Source organism: Myotis davidii, unplaced genomic scaffold, assembly GCF_000327345.1.
Source record: "Myotis davidii unplaced genomic scaffold, ASM32734v1 scaffold142, whole genome shotgun sequence".
NCBI lineage: Eukaryota > Metazoa > Chordata > Mammalia > Chiroptera > Vespertilionidae > Myotis > Myotis davidii.
In genome coordinates, this window is record NW_006294400.1 from 5596229 (window position 1) to 5612116 (window position 15888).

A 15888-nucleotide genomic window follows, 5' to 3' on the forward strand; every position below is an offset into this window, starting at 1 on the left:
CAAACTCCGTGTACAATGCCGCCTGCTGTTGTTGGGCTGTCTACCCTCTCCGAGCCTCAGAGAGTGTATTAATATGTATTTAATACTCAAACCCTCTTCGAGGAGGTGCGGAGTGAGTTTGTTTGGTTCACCAGTGTATTCTCAGTGCCTGGCACAGCTGAATGAATGGGCCATCCAGAAACTAGGTCTGCCCTGACGTCTCAAGTGCCCACTGAGCAGTGTGGCGTCGGAGACCTGGCTGTGCTGTGGTGGACTGTGCTTTTGGAAAAGCCCCACACTCAGCATCCTGTCGTTTCTGAGCCAACAGGATGCTCTGAGAGAGCCGCTGGGGAAACGAAGGTCCGGGAGGGCCAGGGACTTGCCCAGTATCATGTCATGAGTCCCCCTACCTCTTGGCATGTTTGTTCCTTGCTGATTCTTTCTGTCAAGTGTCCTGTCGATGGCCCCTGTGTGGCAGGTGGGCTGCGAGGTGGTAGGGAAATGGTCACGTGCGGTGAGTCCCACTTCGCTGCAGAAGAAGCCAGGACCTGCAGGCTGAGGTGGAGCCTGGGTGAACATGTTGGTCCCCAGGACCCCTGGGCAAGGACAGGACCCCCTCCTCTCCCTGCCCAAAGCCCAAATAGCATCCCAGCCGGCAGGGAGACTGTCTGCAGCAACAGTGAGGTGATGTCTGGTTTCTCCTTGTGCATTGTAAGCAATGATTAATCTGGCTCCCAAATCAAAATATAGACCGCGCTGTATTATAAACACGGGTCCTGTGGAGACCCGCCTGCCGGGCAGCTGGAGGCCCTGCAGGCTCCAGGGTCCCTGGAGCATCCTGGGCATCTGCGCTCCCCTTCTGCCAGTCGGGCACCGCTCACACGTGGGGAAATCACTGCCCGTGGGTCCACCTTGCGGTCAGCGCCTGTCCCATAATTACTGGGCCCTGGAGAAGGTAATGGTTTAGATGGTTGCAGGTCCTGGGGCCCTGTCATTTGAAGCTATTTAGCTGGCCCAGCTTGGTAAACACGTTCAAGGTACTTTCAGGGAGCATACAGCCTCCCACCCACTCCACCCCCATGCATGGCAGTGCTCCATCCGCTGCTCCCATCCAGCCAGGAGAAATGGATATTCGTGGCAATGTTCAGGGCCCTTCAGGATCCACTGTTTGGGACAGATCTAGGAATTGTGGCCTTCTGAACAAAGCCCAGCCCAGCCGGTCCAGAGCCTGGGGGACAGTCCAGGCTTGGTGTAACTTGCTAATTGATCTTGGGCAAGTCCCTTCCCCTCTCTGGGCCAGTTTCTCAGCCTGCCCAGTGAGAAAGGAGGTTGTGAAATTGATGGCTTCATCCCTTCCGACTCAGATACTCCAGGGTCCTGTGACCGTCCTCTGGCCCAGCAGTGCTGCAGTGATCTGTCCTGGGAGCTGGGTGTCACAGGGGGTTTTTCCGGGGTGGCCCTGTTGACCTCTGGCCTCAGTAAGTGTGTACATTACAGTCACAGGCTCCACTGCCCTTGGGAAGCTGTGTGGCCCCAGGAAAGTCACTTTGCCTCTCTGAGCCTCAGTGTTCTCATCTGGCGAGTGTGCCCAGTAATTTCTACCTCCCAGGCATGATGTCAAGGAGTTGGTGAGCTGATGCATTTAAGGCGTTAGTGCCGAGCCAGGCCTAGGGCAGGCCATGGTCCACGTCCCTGATGATCGTTCGTTTCCTTTTAGCTGTGTCACGAGTGAAGGGTTTACTTGAAATCTCTTCCTGGGATTACACTGGCTATGCTTCTCTGATAAAGCATTGGTTTCCAGAAGGTTCCTTTTGGCTTCGAAGGGAGCACCTTTCATGCTTCTCTTGGGATCTTTGCCCCGTTGTTGCATTGGGTCTTTGCAGCAACCCCTCAGGGTAGGCAGAGGGGGACAGAGTGAGGCTCAGAGAGGGCAGTCGCCTGTGCCAACTCACAGCCTAGAGCTCGAGGCTCCATGCAGAAGTTTTGCTTTTTCTTTCTTCTCTGCAAGCTCCAAATGGAGAAGGATAATAATCGTGATTATATGGAACCCTCCGTGGTTTCTCTCATATTACCCCCTGCCCCTCCCCCCCCCCGCACCCTGCCCCCCCCCACACACACACACATGCTCTGGCTTCCTGCTTCTCTGACCTCTACCTCTTCCCCTCTACCTCTCACCCCTTACTCATTCTGCTCCAGTCACGTGGAGCAGACCTCATTCTTCTCAAACCCACCTGCGAGTGTTCTTGCCTCAGAGCTTCTGCACCGGCTCTTCCCTCTGCCTGAAACGCCTTTCCTCTGAGAGCCAGATCCACGTCCAGCTCTCTCAGCTCATTCATCAACTCAGAGCGGCCTTCCCTGCCCGCCCACCTGCAGCCATGCCCTCCCCGCATGCCACTCTCTGTCCTCTAACTCTGCTCATTTTTCTTCAAGGCACTGGTCACTACACCCATTATCTCTTTTTAAAGTTTTATTCTGAATTATGGTTTTAAAAAACATAAAATTTAACATCTTAACCATATTTAAGGTTATAATTGTGTTGAATATATTCACATGGTTGTGCAACCATGGTCACCAGAACTCTTGCAAACCTGAAACTCTGCCCCCATGAAAAAAACTACTCCCCACTTCCCCCTTCCCCCAGACATTATCCTTTCTAATTACTTCTTTTTATATCTCCTTAATTGCACTGTACACCCCATTAAGGCAAAGGATGTTGTATTCTCATGCACCCCACGCGTAGAATGGTGCTGGCGCATAAAACTTCAGATAGTGTTTGTCGAATGAATGAATGAGACAGGAAGATCATGTTGATAACACCAGCCAGTCTTTACAGGGCCCTGGAATTAGTGCCAGATACTGTGCTAAGTGCTTTTCACACAGTGTTCACGCAACCCAGGAGCCACCTGTTGTAGCCCAGTTTACAAAAGTGGAAACCAAGACCCAGCGAGGTGACATCAGTGGTCCCAGGTCACACAGCCAGCCCGCAGTGAAGCAGGAGCGGAAGCCCAGCAGTCTAAACCCAGGGGTCTTAGCCGGGCTGCGTGCCCGCTGCGAGCCGTGGCCTGTGCCTCAGTTGCCCTCTGGGGGAAGCACGCACACCCATGTGGAAGTCTCAGCCAGAGTGTTGTCTCCGCCTCGCGGGCCCCGGGTTGAGATGCAGTCATGTCACTGAGCAGTCTGAGGCATGAGTAGGTGCAGGAGGAATGCTTGTAAACTCCCCAAGCCTCCTGGGTCAGACCGACTCTGCTGTTTATAATTAGGAGTCCCACTTCCTGGGGGGCTGCGGGGGTGCTGAGTTTGTGTGTGTGTGTGTGTGTGCGTGTGCATGTGCATGCATGCGTGCATGCCCTGTATGTGCCCGGGATGTCTGCAAGGTTCTCTGTGTGGTCTCTGGTGTCGGAAGGACACGGTGGTGAGTGTGAACCTGCTGGTCCTTAGCCATGAAACTCGGGGTGAGTGGCTTCCGTTCTCTGAGACTCCGTTTTTTTCATCTGTAACATGGAGGTGATAATCTCTACCTGCGGCTGCTATAAGGGCTAGAGGAGGTCATGTAGGTGCTGTCCTGGGTAAACAGCCATGCATGAAGGGGTCTGCAGGCGTCGTGTGTGTGTGCGTGTGTGTGTGTACTCTACAGTCTTGTGTAGAACCCTCTGGGGGAGCCCAGCACTTCCAGATCTCAAATGCCAGAGCAGAAGGGGCCTCAGTTCAAACTCCCTCATGTGAGGTCCAGAGAAAGAAGGCGGTAACCCACCCAGAGCTGCCCAGTAAGTGAGGCTCTGTCTGAGCCAAGCCCAGGGCTCCCTGTGTGAGGGGCTCTGATGGAGCACTCTACAGTCTTGTGTAGAACCCTTTGGGGGAACCCAGCACCTCCAGATCTCAAATGCCAGAGCAGAAGGGGCCTCAGTTCAAACTCCCTCATGTGAGGTCCAGAGAAAGAAGGCGGTAACCCACCCAGAGCTGCCCAGTAAGTGAGGCTCTGTCTGAGCCAAGCCCAGGGCTCCCTGTGTGAGGGGCTCTGATGGAGCTCAGGGCAACCGCCCTGTCTGCCCTGGAAGCCCCTGGTCCCAGTTCACAGCAGCCCTGAGCCGACGGAAGCAGGACATCTGGGTCTCCCTTTGCAGAACTCCCAACTCCTACGAAATGACCCAGGGGTCACCCCCAGCGCCGCCCGAAAGCACACACTCATTTTGATTCTCTTGACCCTGAGACCCAGCCTTGAACCCTGGTAGTTGGACCCTGGGGACAGAGGGTCAAGGTTGGTGCCGGGATGTTGCCAGATTCCTCCATCAGGCGTGTGGGTGCCCTGTGTCCCCTTGGAATAGTGGCTGGAACCAACGAGAGGAAGGCAGGCGGCTCCTTTGGTGAATGTACTTGGTCAATGTGTGGGAGATCTTTTCCTGTTCATGAGAGGGGGCAGGTCCTGACAGAAGGTTCCAGCATCACGGGGTGGTTGGGCATATCCCAGACCTGAAGGTCCTCATCAGCCTGCCCGCCCATTGAGAAACCCCTCTACCCTGGCGTCTGAGGGTCTCGCCCTCTCTGGATTTGGAAAGAATGGCTGGGGTGCAGCAGCACGCTGTCAGTTCAGCTCACAAACCTGCCCAAGGAGTGAACAGTTCCTCGATGCTTCTGGTTGAAGAACTGTTAGTAGCAGAGATGATAACATGGGCACCTGCTAACCCTGATGGACATGGTCCCTTCGGCAAGTGTTTATTGAGCACGTACTACATCCCTGCCGTGGTGCGTGTGGTGCTGAAAGGGCAGGCAGGGAGGCCCGGCTGCTGCCATCCACAGGCCCAGATGTGCCTCCCGGCCTGATGTGGCTTCTTCCCCCACAGGGATACAAGGGCTACCCTGGACCTGCCGGACACCCCGGAGAACAGGTGAGGACCACCCTGCCGGCTCCTGCGCTCCAGCCCTGCCTGTCCCTGGCCTCCGCCCCGGGCCCTGCCTCGTGAACGAGCCCTAGAGCCAGGCGGTTGAGCTTCCCAACCTCCTGGGGCCCCCACCTCACCCCACCTCTCTCCCAGCCACATCTGCCTGAGAGACCTGGAGTCCACGCCAGCCTGGCGCTGGCACGAGCTGCTCCGCTCAGTTAGAGCCATGAATAGCTGGCCTGTTCCGGGCGATGTTAGGGGATATTATCCGCACCGCCATGGGGTTTGCAGGAATTTTGGCTGCGCGGGCCCAAATCAAACATGAGTGGCTGCCAGCGTGGGGGCCAGCCAGGCCTCCTCAGTGCTGTCTTAGGCCTGGGCGGCCCGCACAGGGGGTTTTGTCACTCCGAGCTGGTCTGACCGGTTTTGCCGAGGGGTGGGCTTGGGGGCCCGCAGGGCAGCCGCCGGTGGCTTCCCCTTCCTCCCATTTCATCTCGCATTCCCGCCCTCTTCTTTGTCCATTGTGATCCCCAGTCCCCCACTGCCCCTCAGGCCTGGAGCCGGGCAGGGTCTCTCCTTTCCTCACGCTTCTCTCCATTTGTTCCTTTGCAGGGGCAGCCGGGACCCGAGGGCAGCCCAGGGGCCAAAGGTTACCCTGGCAGGCAGGTGCAGTATATGGCTTCTGGAAGCTCTGTGGCCATGGTGGTGTGCAGATGGCCATGGGCCCCCAGGCAGAGGGAGGTGGCGGGCTGGGGGCCAAGGAGCTGCACCTGCTGGGTAGGCCCTGAGAGCAGGGATGCTCAGTAAGAGAACGGAAGAGACAGTTCTGGTGCAGTGGGGGTGGGGATCCACCCAGTCTCCCCTTGAGCCACTTCCCTGGGGTCCTGAGGTGGCTGGGGCTCAGTTTGAAAGCCACAAATCTAACCTGTTCCCATTCTACAGAGAGAGCAGCTGAGGCCTGGGTCGTTGGCAGCAAGTAGACTGTCTCCATATGTCCTTGCCCCTCTGTCTTTTATGTTTTAGGGGTTACCTGGAACTGTAGGAGACCCTGGTCCCAAAGGCAGCCGGGTAAGTGGGCCCTGGCAAGTGCCATACAGGTGGGCCCTGGGTGGGCATTGCCTGTCCCTCCGGTGGGCCTGAGAGAGAGCAGGGCTGGGAGGCCTCCACCCAGTGTCTGTCGGGCTACAACCTCCCGCCTGAGTGCTCTCTGGGGAGCAGAGGGACAGCAGGACGGCCTGGTGAGGGGAGACTCTTGAGCCAAGCCTGGGCCATGGCCGGGCAGCCTGGGCAGCAGAGAGTAGCTGGGGGCTTGGCCACGGTCCCGCTGCTCCAATCCCCAGCATGTCCCACGTGATGGGAACGAAGGCAGGCCGCCTTGCCTGTGGTTGGAGGCCTCAGAGACCTCTCTCCTGCTCCTGACTGAGGGCGAGGGGACCCCCCTTTTGGGAGCCAGTGGTGTCGGATGGGTGAATGCTGCCCAGGCCCTGAGGCTGATAACGTATCTATTGTCCCTTCAAGAAGGAGAAAACCCTGCATGGCTAGCAGTCTCGGTTTACCCATCTTTACAATGGGGTGATGTCCATTCTGCCTCTTGCATGGTTATGGAGATACCAGGAATTTGGAAGCAAGTAGTGTTTAGGGGGAGCCACCAGTGAGCTGTGGGCGGTAGAGAAGGTTCTGGGGGAACTGAATGGAAGTAAATGGAGTTTGGAAGGCTGAGAGATGAACGGGTGGAACCTTCTCTGTACCTCCAAGGAAACTGGGTTCACGGCAGAGACCCCATGGCCCTCGTTTGCACTGCACAGTGAAGGTGGAGCTACGATGAGGACCCAGAGGGCCACCGGGCTGGGCTCGCAGCCTCTCAGAACGCTCAGCACGTAGGCCACACAGTTCAAGGCCAGGCTAGGTTGGTGTGAGGTGACTTCCTCTCCTGAACCAAAGCTACTCATGGCCAAAGTCTCGGCCCTAATCCCAGAGGGTCCCTCTGCACCCAGGGAGGTCTTCTCAGTTCTGCCACAGGGTCCCTAATCTGCCAGGAGGTCAGGAGGAAAGAGACAGGCATCTGGGCTGCTTGGTGTTTGTCCTGCTAGAGGCATCTTGGGGCCACAGAGAGAGAGAGAGAGAGAGAGAGCTGGTCTGGTCCCAGCTCACCCCTGTCCAGGGTCACAAGGCCATGAGCAGCCTGGGTGAGCCGGGCCATTCCAGCTGCCCTTTCAACCCTGCCATCACTGGCCTCATATGTATGAAGTAGGCAGAGGGCAAGCTTTGGGGTCAGGGCACCTTCGAGGCCTGGGAGGAGGCACCACAGAAGCCACAGGTGCCCAGCAGGGTCCCTGGGGGTGGGGAGGACCTGGTGCCACTCTAGCATCTAACCCAGCTGAGAGCTTCCTTCCTGCAGGTCCTGGAGCCCCGGCTCGGGGCGGGCCTCCCCCCGAGAGCGCCCGCACCCTTCCCTGGCGTGAGGGTATGTGCCTTTGGACTACATCGTGGAAGCCAGCACCATGCAGTCCATGGGCATATACACTTGCCTCAAGGCCTATGTCGTCGAGGAGCCGCCGGAGCCACCACTGCCACCAGCCAGGAAGAAGAGCCGGGCATGGGAGGGCAGCGAGGGGGCTGGGGTGGGTCGGGCCAGCCACACCCCACCACTTGGCCCTCTGACCCCGCACCTGCTCTTTCCTAGGGCTACATTGGACTCCCAGGGCTCTTCGGCCTGCCAGGGTCTGATGGAGAGCGTGTGAGTGTGCTTTCTCTGTTTACCTCCTACCCACCCCACCCACCCCCTCTGCCAGGTGCCAGCCTGGAGCCGTCGTGGAATCCCTTTTAGACAGGTGCCCTCGACTTACATCAGAGGCCACTAAGGGGACCAGGCAAGGCAGGGGCTTCCAGACATAGGGAACAGAGTGTGCAGAGCCAGGGGCGTACGATAACTTGGCAAGTTTAACAGTCATGCCAGTCAAAGCGCTAAGTGCGAGGTGGGAAGGTGGGGCCACGGGAAGTCGAGGCTGGAGGGAGTGCCTGGGCCATGTTATACGTCACTCAGAGGCCAAGGTCAGGAAAGGGCCTCTGCTCTGAGAGCCCTGGGAGCTCCCGCAGGGCTTGCAGCAGATGAGAAATTGGCCCGTTTTGTATTTCAGACCAAGTGTCTGCAAACTCCGGCCGGACTCGGCCATGCTCATTTGTTTAGGCAGCACCTGTGGTTGCTCTGCTCTTGGCACAGAGATGAGTAATTATGACAGAGACTGTTCGGCCCACAGGCCTCTGGACCTTCCTCTCCATCCCCTCCCTGCCTGAGCCCATCTATGGGAACTCAAATGTAACCTCATCCGCAAAAGAACCTTAGAAACGCAGAAGGAGCACTTAGTGAGCACCAGCTGAATACCAGGAACACCGGGTACTTTTGGGGGGCCATCTCCCCAGTTCAGATCCATGCAGACCCCCAACTCCAGGAGTGCAAGGGCCATCCATCCTCTGTGCAAGGCTGGTATCTACTGTGGATGTGGTTGGGATGCTAGGCTCTCGGTGACTTCCTCTGGTGGGTGCTCTGGGGCTGGTGTCCCCTGCTGGCATCCTGTCCTGACCTCTTCCCTGTCTCTTTCTCTACAGGGCCTGCCTGGTGTTCCTGGCAAGAGGGGCAAGATGGGTAGGCCGGTAAAGATTTTCCGTGTCTATTACGCAGACTCTATGGGGGAACTTGACCTCCCACTGGCCACGCTGCCCTGTCCATCTGCGGCCTGGGCATTCTCTGCTTGCTTCTCTGCTCAGCCATCGCTCTGCTTTGAGTGTGTGGGCCGGCACGTAGGGCTGTCTGGGCCTCATGTCCTGCTGCCAGAACACGAGTGGCTGCTTCCTGGCTGGGGCTGGGGGCGGGACTCCTGTGAGCTCTGGGTCCCTCTAGGAGGGAGCCTGTGTGTGTGTGTGCGTGTGTGCATGTGCATGTGTGTGTGTGTGTGTGCGCTCTGCCATGCAGTTCTGTGTCTGCGGGTGGGGCAGGGCGGTCTGCTGTCTGGGTCATTAGTGTCCGTGCTCGGGGACCTGCTGGGACTGGGGGATCTTGGCCTGGCCAGGTGTCGGTGCTGCTAACTCAGAGAACACTCAGTCTCCGTGTTGTCCTGGTGTCACCTGTTTCACCTGTGCACACACAGGCCAGAGGGCAGGGGGATGCTGGGCAGGTGGACCACAAGGGGGGCTCAGCAGTAATGCCCCATCTGTCAGCTTTGCCTGTGATTCTCCATCGTGGTAGGAAATTGTTTTTCCCCCTGTTTGGGCATCTGTGGGGCAGGAAGAAAAGGCCAAGGCTCCGAGAGAGTAAGTAATTTGTCCGAAGTTTCACACTGAGTCAACAGCAGAGCCAGGATTCTAACTCGGTTTGTCTCCGGGGCCTCTGATCTCCATGACGGCCCAGGCCCACTGGATGGAGGTGAAGTTGTAAACGTGGATTCCCTAGGACTTTTGCCTGGAGGAAAGCCATTCATCCCAATGCTTTGCTATTCACAAGGGGAAACCGAGGCTCCGAGAGGCAGAGTGTTGTGTCCGGGGTCCCACTGCTAGGCTGGGGGAGACCCAGGACTGTAACCGAAGCATCTTCCTCCCGGGCCCTGCCCCGTTGCCGGCTTCAGGCTCCCTGCCTGTGCCTTGCAGGGTAAGGCCGAGACTTGGACCCATCATCGGCTCTGGGTCTGTACCTCCCTTTGCTTGTGATTGATGGAGAAGGGATGGTGAGTTAGAACTTGAGAGTCAGCTGGGAGGGAGCCAGGAGCACTCCAGGTGGCCAGGAGGGGCTGTCTGTGATTCTGGGGTTGATGGCATGGTCACAGGCACTGACCTTGCCTATATGGACTTGGGTCCTCTGGGGCCGAGTGGGGAATACAAAGAAAGGCAAGATCCAGGTCCTGGCTATAAGGCGCTAACAGAGGAGCCCCTCACCCTCAGACCTAGCCCCCTCTGTGCCCTGAGGTCTGACACCTGACACCCTGATCTGGGCAAGAAACAGCACCTGTTGCTCCTGGCTTCAGGCCAGGATGTGGAGTCTGCGAGGGCTGGGCTGGCATTTGGATCTGTTCCTCAAGCCAGGTGACTGGGGCAAGGAGACTGCTTCCTTCATTACTCATTCGTTCATCCATTCATTGGTTCATTCATTCATTCATTCATTCATTCAGTGAATTCTGGGTGTGCACTGTGCTTGGTGCTGAGCAGTGGACAAGACAAAGCTCCCATTCTCGTGGGCAGACAGACAGACAATGATTGAGGGAATGGAGAATGCATGATTGACTGTCAGATGGTGCTGAGTATTCAGATAGAGTAGGATGGGGGACAGGGAGTACTTGGGGTATAGGCTGTTGGAGAAATGGGTCTGGGAAGTCGTCCTCACTTTCTGAGAAACCTGAAAGAGGTGAGAATGGAGCCCTGTGGCTCTCCGAGGAAGAGCACTCCAGGTCGAGGCCACCTCCAGAGCCCCCATGTGGGGATTGCTCTGACTCCATCTTGGGAGCCTCCCAGAGGGCCAGGCATTGCCACTGAAGATGAGAAGACCAGTGAATGGCGTGGCCAAGGTCGTGTGGCTTCTGGGGGTCAGAGCTGTTGGAATGCAGCAGCCAGTGGCTTCTTCACCTGCTGCAACCAGGACTGTCAACAGAGCCATGCTTCCGCTGTCCACTTCCACCCCACCCTACAGCCTCCCCCTCCCTTTCCTACTTCCAGCAGCCCCTTCGTCTGCCTCCTCCTTGAACTTATTTTCTTTTCTTGGAGCTGAAAACCTCCTGCTCACGGCTGGGAAGGCGGCGCCAGGTCTGTGAGTGCGAAGAAGCCTCTCACTCATTTGTCGTGAGTGGGATGAGGCCTCTCACTCATTTCTCATTCAACAAAAATTTATTGAGCACCTACTATGTGCCAGGTAGTAGGGATAGCACTGTAGCCAAAACCAGCACCCTCAAAAGCAACATTTATTGAGGCCCCTTTACCTACATGGGATTTGAACTGCGTGTGATTCTCCCACTGATTCTTTGAGGTGAGATTGATTTTTTAAAAAAATATATATTTTATTGATTTTTTACAGAGAGGAAGGGAGAGGGATAGAGAGTTAGAAACATCGATGAGAGAGAAACATCGATCAGCTGCCTCTTGCACACCTCCTACTGGGGATGTGCCTGCAACCAAGGTACATGCCCTTGGCCGGAATCGAACCTGGGACCTTTCAGTCCGCAGGCCTATGCTCTATCCACTGATCCAAACCGGTTAGGGCGAGATTGATTTTTCAGATGAGGAAACAGAGGCTTCCACAGCCAAAGCCATGTGCCCAGAGTCCTCCAAGGTCTTGAACCCTTTTAGCTGTCAGCTCATGCCTGCTTCCTCGCTCCATGCCAGTGACTTCCTCAGATTCCATGCTCCACGATGGGGTTGTGCCCTGGCGCTGGGGTGTCAGGTATGGGTGGGAGGAAGCCCCTTCCCTCCAGTCAAAGCGCCCTGTGGTCATACCATATGCCTGAGGGCTAGGAAAGCTCCTGAATTCTAGCCCAGCCGCCATGGCCGCCAAACAGGCAGGGTCTGCATTGGCTATGACAGAATATGCATGGAAGAGGACTTCGTATTGCCCAGTCTTTCAGCCTTTGTTTCTGCCTTGCTGAGCCTCCAGTCCCTCCGTGCCCTCAGCCCACGGTCTCCTGAGTGGTCTTACGGGCCATCCCCTGTTGCCAGGGCTCCCTAGCCCTTGATCTGGCTGGTGGGGTTGGGGGGTTCTTTTGTGAATGGGTTTTCCACTTGTCCAAGCCTTGGGCCAGGCAATTTCTAGGCACATATTAACAAGAGGAAATGTCGAGGGAATGCGCTGAGTTCCCTCATGCCAGATCGCAGCTGGCCTCATTTCTGGCGGGCCTGGCGTTGGTGATCTCGCTGTAGTCCATCTCTCTCCAGCCAGCAAAACCTCAGGCCCACGCATGCGGCCTCCTCGGCATTGGGTTTGGAAGGAGAATGCGAGAGCGTCTTCAAATGGGAGCCGAGAAAGAGACAGTGGAGGTCGGATCCCATCAGAGCTGCAGGACCCTTCGTGATGAGCTGGCCCAACCCCTTTGTCAGACAGATAAGCATAGTTTAGAGAGGCCAGGAACTTCCCGAGATCATACAATAAGGTGGTGACAGAATCAAGACTCGAACCCAGGACTCTTGCTTGCTAGTAAGAATCACTTCTCTCTGTGCTCACATCTTCAACCTCCAAAGGAGGACTTAGTCTATAGCTCTCCTCTCCTCCTCACGCCACCTGTTAGAAAGAGAAATGCCTTATGGTTTTCTGAGGGGTCTAGATATAAGATGTTACAAACTTGGCTGGAACTATGAGCTCTAGGGGGTTTCTTCTGGACTGCCCTGGCTTGTTGGGAGCCCGGCACAGGGACACTCATGGCTGGGGTCTGAGCCATGCCTCTCAGCCACAGGTCTCTCCCCGGGGCTGGGAAGATGCTACAGTGAATCCTCTAGTCAGACACTGTGAATTCACCATCAGCGGCTGGAATGCCTGACCCGGCCAGCCGCCACCCACAGCTCCTCTGGTCTCTGGCCAGGCCGGCCCAGGGGGTCTTGTGTAGTGAGTCAGGCAGGCAGACCCTAGAACTGAGAGCTGGAAAGGCCCGGCCCTGGCTTCCACTCCCTTGGTGTGTGTGGCTTGGGGACCAGTGGGATTTGCCCAAGGCCACGTGCCATCTGGGGCGGACAGGGCTCTAACACGGCGCATTTTGGTTTCAAGCTCAGGGCTCTCTCCAGTTCTCCGTCTGTAGGGAGAGGGAGCAAAGCGAGAGGGATCTCGTGTTTCCACGTCGGGAAACTGAGGCCAAAGCAGATGAGAGCTGTTAGCTGTGGTCACTCTGTGGGCTGGGGATGTGGTCCCCAGTGTCCCCAACTTGACCTAGAGCTGTCCCAGAGCTACCAGTGGCTCTGGAATCCTGGGAACCCTATCTGCCCACCTCCTCCTTATTCCCTGGGGTCACTTTTGGGGGGCTTCCCTAGTGGACTTCAAAAGGGCCGGGTGAAAGCATGCTCAGCATCATGAGAAAGAAAGCTGGGGACCTCTGGTCTCCATGTGGGCGCACATCTGGAAAAGATCGGGGTGCTTTGAGATGCAGGTTAGACTTACGCGGGAACTCCCCAACTTCGGAGAATCGCAGCATTGTAAAGAGGTCTCCAAGATCCTTCTGCAGGCCCCTCCTAGAGATCATTATGTATTCCTACCATTGATGCAAACCCTAACCAGCATGTGGTGATGGCACATGAGAGTTTGCCAGGGGCTGGATTACAAACATCTGGCCTCTTCTTCAGCCCAGCTCTGCCAGGTGAGTTGGGCAGGGCTGACCATTTTTCAGGCCAGGGAGCTGAGCCTTCGAGACCTTGGCAGGACTGCAGATCTTCAAGCTGCACGCTCCTTCTGCCCTTACAGCCCACCTTCTGGAACAGACCATTTGGGTGGACACTGTGGGGAAGTAGGGCCTCCTCAGCCCTCAACATCTTGCCGTGCATGTGGCCACGAGGACTCCGTTTTCACGTCTATCATCTCATCTCAGAGCCAGCTTCTGTCTTCTCCTGGGCCTTGTTCTGCTCAAAGTATGAGGCGTTCAGTTCCCCAGGGAGGCCTGACCTGGGGAAGTGGAGAAACCACGTGGCTAAGGCCCCGGCAGGGTGCCAAGCTCATTGCCTGGGCCTTGGGCCAGCCTGCTGCAGCCAGGAGCTCCGGCCTGCGGAGGAAGGTCCCGCTGCCGGCCAGGCTGGGAGTGCACGCCATGCGCGAGCGGATGCAGCCAGACAGGGCAGCAGGCCTCAGGGGCGGTAGGACGAGTGTCAGAAATGGGCTGTGTCGCTCAGTGGCGGAGGGATGAGGCAAGTTAGCAGGGTGCTGGGGCCTGGGGCGTGTGCTGGGCCTCAGTCTCCCCACTGCGGCACCGAAATGCTGAATGTCAGCAGTCAGGGTCTTTTTGTCTCAGGCCATCCGTGATTGTTCCAATCAAAGATTTGCTCCAGCACTTTGCTTTTTTGTTGTTAATCCTTCCTGGGGATATTTTTTCCTGTTTTGACTTTTTTAGAGAGTGGAAGGGAGGAGAGGAGTGAAAGAGAGAGAGAAATGTTGATGTGAGAGAGACACATCAATCGGTTGCCTCCTGCATGCGTCCCAACCTCGGCCGGGGATCAAACCTGCAACGTATGTGCCCTTGACTGGGAATCAAACCCATGACTCTTCGGTGTGAGGGTGGATGCTCTAATGTCCAGGGATGTTCCAGCACTTTTAAAGCTTGCTCCAATCTTCCCCCACTTCCCCCAACCATTGTGCTCTTAATTACAAACCCTAGGTTCCTAAAGGTCATCTGCTGGACTCCTCTGAAGGGAGGGAGACTGAAGATGGAGACAGGGCTGGGTATTGCAGCCACCAAGCATGTACCAGCAGAACCAGTCCTGGGCATCAGTCATGCCACTCCCACGTGTGCGTCAGCCAGGGTCCTCCTGAGCCCTTGGAGGGACCCAGGCTTGTAGTCCTGTCTCTGTATTCAGTGTCCAGTCATAGCCAAGAGAATGGGCACTGGAGTCAGACTGCCTGGATTCAGATCCCAGCCCTGCTATTCCATAGCTGTGTCACTTTGAACAAGTGCTCTAACCTCTCTGGACCACAGTTTCCTCATCTCTAAAATGGGCCGGTAATAGGACCTATCTCATTGGGCTGTTGGAGTTTGCTCTTCCTGTCATTGTGGTCATCTCACTGACACCTCCCACTGGCTATTCTCCGGCTGCATTTCGTCTGCCTCCCTTTGGGATGCAACCATTCTGATGGTCTCTGCCTTGCTTATGCCTCAGAGATGTGGCCACTGCCTCCGTGTGGCAGCAAGGGCTCGCCCTCGGTGCGACATCTCAGCTCATCCTTTGGGACTCCTCATTGCACAGCGGAGAGTGCCGCGGCTCGGGAGGCCTGTGGGCGGTGAAGCCAGGACTGGCATCAGGCTACTCTGGCTGCAAAGCCTCACCAGGTCAGCCAGCCTGGCGGAGGGGGCTGAGAGGAGTCCTTGAACCAGCCTGGAGTGGCCTCTGAGTGCAGACGCATGGGTTTGAGACCTTGCTGGGGCCTGCTGGCTGCAAATATATTGACATGGCCGCCAGGATCAGTGCCTGGGGAATTCTGTCAGGCTCTCCATCCGGCTCCAGGCTCCTGCCTCAAGGCTTCGTCCACGAAATGGGCCAAGCGGAAGGGTTCTTAGCGATCACACACTCCAGCCTGAGCACCGTCAGAAAAACATGACATTTCCCTGAAAAAGCTATGATTTGAATTCAAGGAGAGGGGAGAACAGGTTTCTCTAAGTTCCAAGCTTGAGGGCTTTCTTTTCCTTTTGAAGTAGAATGGAGTTCCCCCCTGCCACGCCACGAACATCCCCACAGCTGATGTTTTCCCAGCTGCCAGTCTCCCCAGAGAGCGTGGGGTAGGGTCGGGGAGGGGGCGAGAGGCCAGACCTGCCTGGGGCGGGCAAAATGACCTCTCTCTCAGCTGCCGAAACTCACCTGTGACAATGGTGCAGCTGTTCACCGCAGTATAACCTTGACACTTACGCGTTCAGAGTCTCTATCTGTAAAATAGGGATCATGATTCCACAGGGTGGCTTTCGAAGAGCATGTCACCATCATACTAGGTCTGAGCTGGAAAATGCCCCACAGGCCTCCCCTTTGACCAGGGGAAACTGAGGCCAACAGGGGAAAAGGGATGCTTTTATAACTCAACAGGTCAGCAGCCGGTCTCCAGGCCTAGACCCAGATTCCTGACCCCCCACTCCATCAGGACCCGGTCTCAGATTGGGGGTGGCATTTCCACCCTGGGGAGCCAGCCACCACTTTCTTTTCAGAGACTCTGGGGACATAAGAAGAGACTCAATGTCCCTGGGCCCCACCTGAGAAACTCCAGGTGGAGTGTTTGTTGAGGGCATGGGGTGATCCGGGACCCCACTAGTTGCCCAGATCCCAGAACCAAGGAGTGAGACTGCATGGACATGTCCTGTGTCTCCCCTCCCACCCCCCTGCC

The 15888-nt window shown here is 56.6% G+C and overlaps 1 protein-coding gene across 1 annotated transcript in view; it reads left to right on the forward strand.

Annotated features, from left to right (window-relative positions):
* Positions 1–15888, forward strand: part of COL27A1 (collagen type XXVII alpha 1) — a 143710-nt gene that overhangs the window by 36530 nt on the left and 91292 nt on the right. Inside the window, 5 exon segments of the mRNA XM_015567140.1 lie at positions 4818–4862; positions 5469–5522; positions 5880–5924; positions 7540–7593; positions 8463–8507. Coding sequence (XP_015422626.1) covers positions 4818–4862; positions 5469–5522; positions 5880–5924; positions 7540–7593; positions 8463–8507 — 243 coding nt within the window.